Here is a 12,219-nt window from a genome sequence, read left to right on the forward strand (position 1 = left end):
AGGAGCAACCTGAAGCACGCTGCGTGCCGTGTGCACCGCGGGCTCACTCGCGGGTCTGGCTCGAGTGCACAATCCAATGATCTTTAGGAACTCGGCATCCACCACCAGCACCCCGCTCCAGCTCCAGCCGTCAGCTCCCACCGTCGGACCCATCGCTGAGTACTCCCACCTGTCTCCCCCGCCCAAGGCAACCATTGTTGGCCTTGTCGCTTTCCATACATCTTCTCTGGACATTTTACACAAATGGGACCACACATTGTGTGCTCTCTAGCATCTGACTTCCTTCACTTAGTGAAATGTTTTGAGTTTCATCTGTACGGACGGTGACAAGTACCAGCAGTCTGTCCTTTCACGGCTGACAGGTCCTTCTCCGCGTGCATGGACCGCATTCTGTCTATCTGCCATCAGCTGGTGGGTATGAAGGCTATTGCTGGAACGCTCACGTTCGAATCTCTGTGTGGGTGTTTCCACACACACCTAGAACCGCTGGGTCAGATGGCTACTTTAAGTTTCACTCTAAGAAGCAGCTGTGCCTGGCGGATGTGCGAGTTCACATCCCACCTGCAGTGCAGGCTCTTGTCCCTCCACATCCCGCCTGCACCTGTCAGTGGCTGTGTTTTTGATGAGAGACATCCCAGTGGGTGTAAAATGGTGTTTCGATATGGCTTTAATTTATATTTACCTGGTGACTAATGTTGAACATCTTCTCATGTGATTATTAACCACTTGGAAGTCTTCTTGGATGAAATCTCTGCTGAAATATTTTGCTTTTTTTTTTTTTTTTTAAAGATTTTATTGGGGAAGGGGAACAGGACTTTATTGGGGAACAGTGTTTTCTCCCAGGACCCATCAGCTCCAAGTCAAGTTGTAGACAATCTTAGTTGTAGAGGGCGCAGCTCAGCTCCAGGTCCAGTTGCCATTTTCAATCTAGTTGCAGGGGACGCAGCCCACCATCCCTCGTGGGAGTCGAACCAGCAACCTTGTTGAGAGCTCGCGCTCTAACCAACTGAGCCATCTGACCACAATTCCGGAAGCTCAGCAGCAGCTTGTGGTCTTCACTCCAGTTGTGGAGGGTGCAGCTCACTGGCCCATGTGGGAATCGAACCAGCAACCCTGCTGTTCAGAGCTCACGCTCTCACCAACTGAACCATTCGTCCGCCCCTTTTGCTCATTTCTTAATTGGATTAGCTCCTTACTGAGCAATAAGAATCATATATTCTAATACAAGTCGTTTACCAGAAATATCATTTGCAAATATTTTCTTCTGGTCTGGAAACTATTTTTTAATTTTCTTAATGGTGTCTTTATAGAGCAGCAGTATTGAATTTGATGAAGTTAAGTCATCGCTTTTCTTTCATGGATTGTACTCTTGGTGTTGAATCTGAGAACTCGAGGCCTAAATCCAAATCCAGGTCCTGAAGATTTTTCTCTCGTGTTTCCTTGTAAAAGGTTTAAGGTGTTGGCTCTTATATTTTGAGTTAACCTTTGTGCGTGGTGTGAAGTAGGGGCATACAGCAATCCTTTTGCATGTGGACTTCCAACTATCCCAGCACCCTTTGTAAGAACACGAACTACCCTCTCCCAGCATAGAGGCTCGTCACCTTTGTTGAAAACCAAAGACCATAAATCTGAGGGTTTATTTCTAGACTCTAGAATTTATTCCATTGATTTAAAGTCTCCCTTAATGCCTATAACACAATATTACTGTAGCTTTTCAGAAAGATTTGATGGTTAGAATTTTCAATACGTACTTTAAAAAAAAAACCCTGGGTCAAAAAAGAAATCATAATGAAAATTTAAAAGTATTTAGAACCAAGTAGTATAGTTAGAAACTATACGAAGTGTCAACTCAAGTCAGAAAAGGAACAAAAGGTTCGAAACTGACACTCACGATCTTATATAGACTTTCCCAGAGAATAAAAAATGGGACGAGGGACTCACCAGCGGTGAGACTTAGATAACCTCAACCCCAAAACTACAGATGTACACATGAAAAAAAGGAGAAGTATAGGCTAGTCTCAGTTTCAGTATATAGACATAATGCTACATAAATATTAGCAAATCCAGAAACGTGTTTTAAAACTTAAGATCAAATTCAGTTTATCCCAAGAATGGCTATAGGAGTGGTTTACCATAAATACCTATGCAGTTTATTACGCACTATGTCAACAGATGCTGAAAAGAAGCTGATAAAATTCAACACCATTCAAGGCAGACACTCTGGGAAAAGGAACAGGAAAGGGAGCCTTCCTCCATGTGAACAGAAGTGTTCCCAAACCCATCCCACTGGTGAGACCCACAAAGGGAGAGGCTGTGTAGTTCACGGGATGAGGGACTGCTGCCCAAGCAGACACACCCTGCCACAGGGAGCACCCCAACCGGGAAGGCCAAGGCCCGCAGCCCTCTGCCTTCCTTCACCCCAGCACCACGCTCTCCTAGTCTGAGATCTGGGCAGCCATCTGCAGGGGCGGCAGGGTGTCAGGGAGCTGCGGGGATGAGAGGGAGGGGACAAGCGGGGCTTGGTGCAAGGGGGTCAGACCTGTGGGAACAGGGTTGCCCAAGAGGAAGGGGGCAGGGCACAGAGCCAGTGGCCACCATGGGCGACGCTGCCCCTCAGCTGAGTGTGAGCCCAGGAAAGCGGGTGACACCTGGCCTCGTGGGGTGCCCTTCACCCTCCGGTCTATTCTCTTCTCCACTGACCTGAAATGCAACTGATGACAACCTACATCCCCACAGACACCCCCGCTTTCATGCAACGCTCAGGGTAGTTTCACAGCACACACGTATACAAACTGGGAAATTCAGGTTCTGTGATTCTAGTGTTGGATCCAAACCGCACTATTCTGTCTGAGAAACACCTGTGCCCACATATTCACAGGTGTGCACTGTGTGTTACGCACACAGGTTCAGAGCAGAGTGTGGGACGCACACATGTACAGTACGTGTGCGTACGTCTCCACACACCCGCTGCGGCCAGCACTGCTCGTCCTCGTGGCGGGGCCTGAGCCTTCCCTCTCATGGATGAGCTTCAGAAGTAGCGGCCTAAATCCACCCTCAGTGACCAAATGGCAGCCACTGCGCTTAGTCTGGGGAGCACGGACACCTTATTGTCAGGCTTTGCGTCCAACTCCTGACTTGCCTCTTATGTTCTTCCCTAAGGTCGCAGCGTCCTCACTTAGGCCGCGCACTGTCTTGTTAGGCTGCTTTGAAGATTCTCTTACTTATGTGAGTGAGGCACCCCACCTACGTACACGATTATTATCGCTCGATGAGCAACCTGCACTCGGACAGTTTTCCAGCTGACGGTCTCAGATTACACGTCAGGCAACGGTCTGATCGGAAAACACGGGGCGTCCCACACACATCTCGTTTCTTTGTTTCCCTCCTGCACGGGGGCTAGATCTTCAAACTCATGCTAATAGCTAACGGTGGACATTTCCTTGTTTCTGATATGAATGAGACGATTCTGTTCCATCTAATGTAGGATGGGCGTCACGGAGTCCCAGTTCAGGAGCCACGGTCAAGAGGCAGGTGGACACGGGTACAGGATTTTATCAGAGCCCATTACAGCACCCCTGTGATGGCTTACTTTTCTTTTTTAATCTAATAATGCAGTAAGTGACATGAATAGATTCCTCAACGTTACATTTAAATTTTTCTTTTACCACACTACTGGATTCATTTGACATAACATTTGCGTGCGCACCAAAAATGCCTGGCACCAAATTTCTCAGTGACAAGCTGGGGACCGGGCTGAAGAGACCCAAAGTCTACAGAGCGTGAGCGTCAACGTCTTCCATTTAAAATGTTCTGCAGGGAGCATATGTTACGAAAGAAAGGAGTTGGCAGGGAAACCTAAGAAAGTGTACCAACATTTTAAGGTCTCCACTTTCTTTCCTTCTCGGACTTTTCCTTTTTTCAACGAGAACATACCCCAGGGAAAAGTTCCCAGCACGCTTCTGTCTGTCACAGTGTTAAGGGACACCCTGCGGTCACCCACCTGCTCGTCACTCCTGTGGTAATCGCTGTCCTCCTCCTGCTTCTCTTCTGACGCATCTTTGTTCGAACTGTCATCTGCTTTGGTTTCACCTTGTGATAAAAACAGCATACGGTGTTATGAAACCCAAAATGTTCAACCGTTATTTTTTAACTTTACAATATACTAGAAACACTGTAAAAAAAAAGTCTGTGTAATGAGGGTCTGCACCATGAACCACACAAGAGGTCAGAGGAGGTGGTCGGCAGCACTTCTGAGGACACTTGCTGTCCCCACCATCAAGGCGCCCCCGGAAGCAGGGTCACTGAATGTGGTCTATGGAGCCAGTGAAGGGCACACGGCAGCTCCAGCCACCCCAACACCACTCAACGCCTTATCTCCACCTCCACCATCAAGTAACCCACGGCCTCATGGCCTTCACTGTCCCTGCACCACTTTTAAAATTAAGACTCCAGCTCAGATAAGTGGGGACAAGACACTCGGCGCCTCCCAGGGGCCCCAGCGTCCGCAGGACCTCCCCCTCTTCAGATAGTTAGAAGTACACAGGGTCCTCTATAAACTTTCTGAGGAATTCTGTGGTTCACCAGAAGAATACCATGGCATCAAAGATTTGAATTGTTTGTTATGATACGTACAGATTTTAATACCATTAATTTTATATCAGACAAAATGTTACTTTGCCATTCTACAATAAAACACAAAAACTGAAGCCCACCTTCCACACTTCCTGTGCCCCTCTGTACCCCACCTCCAGGAACTCTGGGGGACGCCCGTACCTGCCCTCACTTCACCCACCACGGCCCTTCTGTCTGCAACCGCCGTTCCCTGCAGCACCCGAATGATGGAGAAAAGTTCGAATCCTAAGCACCCTCCCATTCGTTCACTGCTACGCCTTACCCCTTAACCTGCAAGATGCCCGAGGGGAGGGTGAGGAGCCAGGCTCGGCAGGCTCGTGCCCTACGCACCGTTGCGATGGGCGTCCAGATGCTGCTTTGCAGAACAAGTCTCCCCCTTGATGTCCCCAGGTACTTCCATGCCCAACTTGTGGTAGAATTCCCTCTGTTTTCTCATTTCCGCTATGAAATAAAATTAACACGTAACTTTTCACCTTAAGTGGGCACTGAATCTCTCTGAAACTCTGTTCCCAAATATCGCATGAAGAAAACCGCAGATGGGGAATACAGAGTTTGAGCTGCTACTGATGAGAAGACAACGAACTTGGACTGTGACTCCCAGAGTCCCCAGTGGCCGCCAGCTCTGGACAGACTTCGTGACTCTCTGTGGGACTCTGATCCTGCCACGTTTTATGTTTAAAATATTCTATGATGATTTTTTAAGGTGTCAGTATTTTATTCTGATGCAGTCTGCTGTTCCCAGGAGTAGGCCCTTATCGTAAAATGATGGTTTCTATGTACATTTGCTCAGGAAATTTCGCTTCAGTGTGAATGAATTCTGTGCACAGTGAAAGGAGACTTTTACAGTTACTCTGAGTTGAAAAGGCCAGATGGACCCCAACTGCCTAGCAGAGAAAGCCGTGGTATCAACTGTAACCCTCTCCTGAAGTTTAGCAAGAAAACATGGCCCAAGTGAGTCCCTCACACACCTCACCTCTGAGACAAAGTGGACCCGCCAGCCCAGCATCTGCAATGAATAAACTCAGAGGCTGATAGACTGCAGCCCCGCTCCACCCTCCGAAGGGCAGTGACAGCCTCCGTGTTCAGAACTGCACAGGAGTTTTCCACAGAACAGCCATGTCCCCTCCAGGGCACTTGTCCTACATAATACCGCCTTTTCACTCTGAGAGATTTGACTTAAACACAGGTCAGCTTTATGGCACCCTTGCTGCAGGCTGTGCCTGCACTGCCCAAACATGGCAGCCATGTGCTTCCGGAATGAAGCAGATGAGTGACAGCTGATGATGATCCAGCACACGAGATGCCCCCGAGGGAAGGGTAGGGAAGAGAAATGGTGCGTGTGCTACAGAAGGGGCTCTCGCCAGCCCAGAACCACCCTGCTGACCCCGTGACACTTACCTTCCTGGAGGCCTGGAACCAGTTTGTAAACAATGTCCTGCATGGTCCTGTCATGACTGGCAAAGAGAACAGAGCGGGGTGAGCCAGAAATGAGTACATTGCACGCATGTACATCCCCACGCATAAGCACGAATCTGCGGCTTGGGCTGCATTTTGCTCCAGCAAGTGTCACATGAACTGAACCGATGCATTATTTAATTTCCGTTCTAGCTGTTTATGAACATGTTAAGTAACAACACATTTTAAATAACATCCTTCTGGTGGCCAGTGCCCTCTACCTGCTGGACGGCACACGTTCTAGTGGGCCCCAGACTTGGAAGTTTCCAAGTCTTGGAAGTTTCTAGGGATAGCTCAGCCCGTACTGTGCCAGACTAAAGCAGGCTTCCCAAACTGTCCTGACCATAACCCACGCTGAGAAACACACTTCCACTGTGACATCAAGCACATGTACATGTGGGTAACACACACACACACACAGACACCCTCAGTACACCCTACGACACCCCACCAACTTTTCGTAAAGCTCGCCCAGTCCATAAGGAGAGGACACGGGGCTGAACCGCTGCCAGAGCTCGACACCTGGGTCCTCTGAGTGACCTGTCCGGCCGAGGACCCACAGGGCCCAGAGTATAGGGCTGGGGCCCCCTCCTCAGGGAAGGTGTGCGCAGGCACAGAGCAGTGGGGGCATTTCTCCTGGTGCCCAGACACACATAGGCTCCAGGGTGGCATCCCCTGAAACAGAGATCACCTCTGCAGCTTCCACATTTACACCCCATGCTGCCGGCTCCCCTCACTGCACTCACGCATGGGTTCTCCCAGGCCCACGCAGCCAGAGCCCTAGCTACATGGCGAGACCCAGACGTGCGAGCTGAGCTTCATCTGTCCTCTCATCCCGCACCACTGCCAGGCGCCGCCCCAGCCCACCCCACACCCTCCCAGACAATCGTGTGGTCCGCTGGGGGTAGCAGAATCAGAGCAGGCGGCCCAGCCAGGCTGGCTGTGTGGGGACAGGCTCCTGCACAGCTGGTGTCAGGACGAGAGACTGGTGCACTCCAGCCAGTGCGGTTCTAGGCGGAGCCCTGGGAGTGAGGGACAGCCTTCCTGGGAGAGGGGGTCTCAGGCTGAGCCTCTGTACCCAGCTCTCTGGTCTTGGTCACCACATGGTCACCGCAGAGAGGAGCCAGGGACATGAGGCCGATACTGTGGCAGCTGCACTGTGCCCTGGGCCCTGCCCGCCCCAGAGCACAGGGCAGGGACCCGCACACTGACAGAAGGAGCCGTCTGCAGGGTCTCCCCCACCTGCCTTCAGTAGTTCACATGGGAAAAGTAAAACCCCCAGCTCTGCAAACTATACCAAGACAGACAATGTGCATGTGTACCCACAACTGGGGTCCGGAAAACATGAAGCACTTCTGAGCAAAAGAAAACCAAGAACTCAGGTGGGCAATGATGCAGCGTGAACTGCCAGCTCCCCAGACCCAGATGGCCAGGTAAGGTCGGGAGGAGGCCCGTGCTCCTGATAACGGGGGCCACAGGCCAAGAGGCCCCTCCAGAGACCCCAGCCCCCGGCAAAATGCCACACCTGCGAAGCCAGGCACAGGCGCCCACAGGCCACGAGGGCAGAAGCCTCTACCACACAACCAGCAAGAGAATGCGAGAAGGCACCCCGCCCAACACTCTACTCTGCTCCCAGGGGCGGCGGCCGGAGAGGCCTACGAGACACGTGGTGAGCGACACCCACGATGTCCACCTATAACAACATTCTAGTCTCGCCTGGGGGAGGCTGGAGAACAGGTGAGCGCACACTGTTGTTTGTGCCGGCCCGTGGTGGAAACAGAAAGAAGACGGGCCAAGGGAGGGTTTCCAGGCCTGGGGGTGGCTACCGGGCCTAGTGGGGGGCTCCTGGGCCTGGGGGGTTCCTGGGCTTGGAGGTTTCCACTTCTGGACACGGGAACAGTTTCTCCTTGTGCTGATTTAAGCTGCTCACATTTTTTAATTCTATGCATACATGGCACAATCTTAGGAGTGAAAACACACATACCTCTCTTCCTTCCAAACTTATCTTCAGTCCTACCTATGCTGCTCCCATGTGGTGTGGGGACTGTGTCACTTCCCTTAGAATGGCCCCAAATCTGGAAGTCATTTAAAACTATTGCCAAGAGCCACATGTAAGCACCTCCTGCCCCCTCGGAAACTGCACTGACTCCAAGGGACCCAGTCTCCCCAAGACCCCCTAGGGGTGGCAGCACGGCCTGGGACCACTGTCTTGCAGCAGGAAGGTGGGTCCAGGGCCGCTGCCCACCTCAGACCGACCTTGGCCAACTGAGCGAGAAACCAGAGAAAGCCAGCTGGTTCCTGGGGGTTTGCGGCGGCTCAGCCAGAGCCAGTGTTGCTGGGAGCCGCGGGCCGCAGCACGGCAGTCCTTACCCGATGTACTGCAGCGGGTGGCTCTGGTGGATGACAATCCTGCAAGTAGGACACGTGTTGTTCTCCTCCAGATACTTCACCAGGCAGCTCCGGCAGACTGCGTCAAAGCACATTCCCGTCAGAAAACCAGTGCACAATGGAGATGCCACAGGCGCCCGCACTCAGCCCACGCCACAGCCGGCAGGCACCGCAACCCGGGGGGCGGCAGTGAGCACCGCCTGTCAGGTCCCCACAGGGCAGGCTTCCCACTGCTCAGCCTGCTGCCTCACTCGACAGGCTGGCGGCTTAGGGACAAGAGGGACGAGGTAGTGTCAGGACCAGGAGCCCAACCACTACAGGGACCAACAGTTAAAATTCTTCTAAGTTAGCCTAAAAGATCACAAGGTTTCCTTTGTGCATGCAAGTTAGATAAAATTCAGTGAAAATCACAAGCTATGCCTACCAATATCTAAGTATACAATTGACTTCAAAATAACGATTCTATCAAGATTGGCAAATATTTTATTTTCTAAAGTTCAAAACATAGGATGGAAAGTCGTTTATACTATAGCCGTTCGTTCTATTTTAAGGGTCTAAAGAAAGTGTCTACAGTCGGTGGACGGACCCTTGCTGGCACCTCAGCATTCTTAGTGCCAGGTAAATCACGCTGCCTACTTTTCAGTTGAGGTGATGTTTACAAAAAAAAAAAGTCCAATCTCAGCACAAGCTAAGAGTATGCTGAAAATCAAACATGGGCCTCCAGAGTCCTCTTTCAAAGTTTACGAAATTCATTTGGAAATCTTGAAAACAAGCATTTCTACCCACTAGAAATGAATATTGTCACACCACAATTTAGCCGTTATATAAAAATAACTGAAATTTTCCTGTAATATTTAGCTTTCTTAAAATGACACCTCTGTTGAAATTACCCATAGTATTTTTTTTTTTTTTACCCATAGTATTTTTAATTTGAGATAATTCTATCTTCTAGACCCTCTTTATTTCTGCTTCTGAGCCCTGCTTTGTACTTGAACTAAAAGCTTTTGGGTAAAAAAAAAGCCAAAATATCAAAGAAGTCACAGCTAGAAACTGTCAAGGGCCATGTTCTAGAACATTCCCCCCATACACGTATGCAGACACTTGGTCACACACACGAACACATGGCTGTCAAAGGCCACGTTCTAGAACATTCTGCACATAGGCAGACGATTGATCACACACACAGTTGTCAAAGGCCACGTTCTAGAACATTCCACACGTATGCAGACACTTGATCACAACCACAGCTGTCAAAGGCCACGTTCTAGGACATTCCACACGTATGCAGACACTTGATCACAACCACAGCTGTCAAAGGCCACGTTCTAGAATGCTCTGCACATACACGTATGCAGACACTCAGTCACCGTGGTCGCGTCAATGAGATATCCGCTGCACAGACGGCAGGTGATGTGGGCGTTTATGTCCCAGAGTTTAATCTTTCTGGTCAACATCTTTGGCTTCTGCAAGAGAAAAATGCACATTAACGAATGTCTAAAATACTCTGGTATATTTCATGAAAGGTTTAGGTTCGATGTGAACCAAGTGCAGTACGTCCCTCCGGGAGGCGGCTCAGTGCAGAGGGCAGCAGAGGCTGGCACCACATGTGGGCCAAGTCTAAGACGTGTCAACTTCCCATCTGTGAGGCACGGTGCCAGTCCAGCCTGTCTCATCCCCAGGGGCAGCACTCTGCAAACGCAGTGCTGCTCGCCCTTGATGGCCGTGCACTGATCCCCTTGCAGTTCTGAGCTCCCGACCCTCTCCTCCTGCTGGGGGCTGAGCAAAAGCAAGCTGGTGGGGAAGGCAGCGCAGAAAGGGTGATGTGTGATGCTGCGGGAAGAGAGGCTGGGGAGCAGAAGGGCCTGGAGCCCAGACCTGGGTGGCAGGGGCATGACTGACTGCAGGGTAGGAGCGCCCCGTCTCCCACTTCAGGCGCCCAGACCTTGAAGCCCGAGGGACGCTAGTGAGGGTGGCACTGGATGAACCTGAACCAGGAACAAAGTCCCTCGATCTGGAGATCAGAGTGGCTGACAAACAAACGTGTTCTCTGAGACATGAGGCCACATCAGGTATCGTTCTAACATCAGGAAAGATCGGGAAGCAGGTAGCCAGAGGGGCCGCCAGCCACATGTGCCCAAATTGAGTACGAGCAGTTCCATTTCTGGAAATTTACCATAATAACCGGACATGCTCAAAAGATGTCCACTGCAATTGTTTGAAACAGCAACACAGAAAACCGTATGGTGGACTGGCTGGCTGAGAGCTGCTTTATCTAACCAGCAGGGGCTCCAGAATGTCCTCCCAGTGCAAGGAAGACCCAACCAGGCCCAGGACCACGTGCCTGGGCTGCAGTGGCCCTGGGCCTAGAGCTGGGGGCACACAGACACTCCTCCTACCTGGGGCAGCACTGGCAGCGCCTGAGGCCCTCTGTTGGCCTACAGGACACCAGTGCAGCACACAACACGGGGCTGGAAAGTAGGCACGCCTGTACCAAAGTACCACCATGCTCTCGCTGCCTGGGGGAGGGGTTGCCCTTCCTGCTTTGTCCCCTTGTGAGGCTGCTGCAGCTTTAACTGTCTCTCCTGCTGGACCAAAGGCTCCATGAGGGCAGGGTTTGTCATCGCATCTCCTGAGCCTAACGCAATGCTATGCCAGGAGGAAAAGCAGCCGCAAAGAGGTCCACGTCCTACCCAAAACCTGTATGTCACTTCACGCGGCATAAGGTCCTTGAGATGAGAGATGGTCTTGGATCCCTTGGTGGACCCCATGTCATCACAGGGTCCTCGTGGGCGGGAGGCAGGAGAGTCAGTCAGGGAGAGACTGGGATGTGCTGCGCTGCTGGCATGAAGCTGGAGCCACGAGCTGAGGATACAGGCTCGCTGAAAAAGACGAGGGCGGGGTTCTCCCCTGCAGCCTCCGGAAGGAGCCAGCCGTGGACACCTGGACATGAGCCCTGTGAGCCCCATTTTGCACCTGCGACCTGAACTGCCAGGTAACGTGTTGTTTAGCCACCGAGCTCATGGTAATTTGTTACCGCAGCAGGAGGGACAAATACAGGTGCCTGGCCCAGAGCAGGACTCCAGCGAGGGCTTTCAAATCCAGCAGTACTGAGAGAATTCTGCACAAAGGACCCAGAAACAGACACTGCGACCTAAAAGACCAAAGACATCACCAGAGGTGGCTGGCCACGCTGCAAGGGTGGGCAGATGACCAGCCGGACAGCAGGGGCCTCACCTGGTGGCCACAGCACATATGGCTCAGGGCCATAGGGTTCAATAGTATTTAAAAAGGGGAAAGAAGGCAACGCACATTGCTCAGGCGTCCTCCGATGTTTCCATTTGGATGAGGCACCAGGGGGAGAATGAGCTGAGCAGTGTGGTGTGGCGTGGTGGCCTGACCAGGGCCCCACAGCCAGATGAGGAGGCGCAGGGCCAGAGGGGAGAGCACTCTTGACATGACCGTCCCCTACACTCAAACCCATGGGAATCAGCAAGCTAGGAGAGCGAATTAATGCATTCGGTAAGACCGCCAGATTCACATCCCGTGCAGAATCAGCAATGATGCTCTGAAATTCCCACAGGAAGTTAATTACGGCACGAAAGTGGCACTTCTGGCTGCTCACCTAAATCTCTCCTATGCCCCCTTCACAGTCTCCACAGGAGACAACCTTGCCCACTGGAGACCGAGGTGTGTCTGTGGGAAGGTTCACCGCTCTTACTAGCATTTTAGTAAAGATGATGTGTA

The 12,219-nt window shown here is 51.5% G+C and overlaps 1 protein-coding gene across 6 annotated transcripts in view; it reads right to left on the bottom strand.

Moving 5' to 3' along the window:
• PCGF3 (polycomb group ring finger 3) overlaps positions 1-12,219 on the bottom strand; it is a 51,054-nt gene that overhangs the window by 19,564 nt on the left and 19,271 nt on the right. For all 6 annotated transcript variants that reach the window (XR_013993666.1, XM_081054027.1, XM_081054029.1 and 3 more), the window contains exons 4-8: positions 9,821-9,938; positions 8,458-8,554; positions 6,031-6,086; positions 4,963-5,073; positions 4,001-4,089 (exon numbers count right to left, since the gene is read on the bottom strand). Coding sequence is in view for 5 of the 6 variants with exons in the window: in XM_081054027.1 (XP_080910153.1) it covers positions 4,001-4,089; positions 4,963-5,073; positions 6,031-6,086; positions 8,458-8,554; positions 9,821-9,929 (462 nt within the window). In the remaining variant the exon portion in view is untranslated. The remainder of the gene's footprint in view (positions 1-4,000; positions 4,090-4,962; positions 5,074-6,030; positions 6,087-8,457; positions 8,555-9,820; positions 9,939-12,219) is intronic.

The sequence above is a fragment of the Rhinolophus hipposideros genome, assembly GCF_964194185.1.
Source record: "Rhinolophus hipposideros genome assembly, chromosome: 1".
In the NCBI taxonomy this organism is placed as follows: domain Eukaryota; kingdom Metazoa; phylum Chordata; class Mammalia; order Chiroptera; family Rhinolophidae; genus Rhinolophus; species Rhinolophus hipposideros.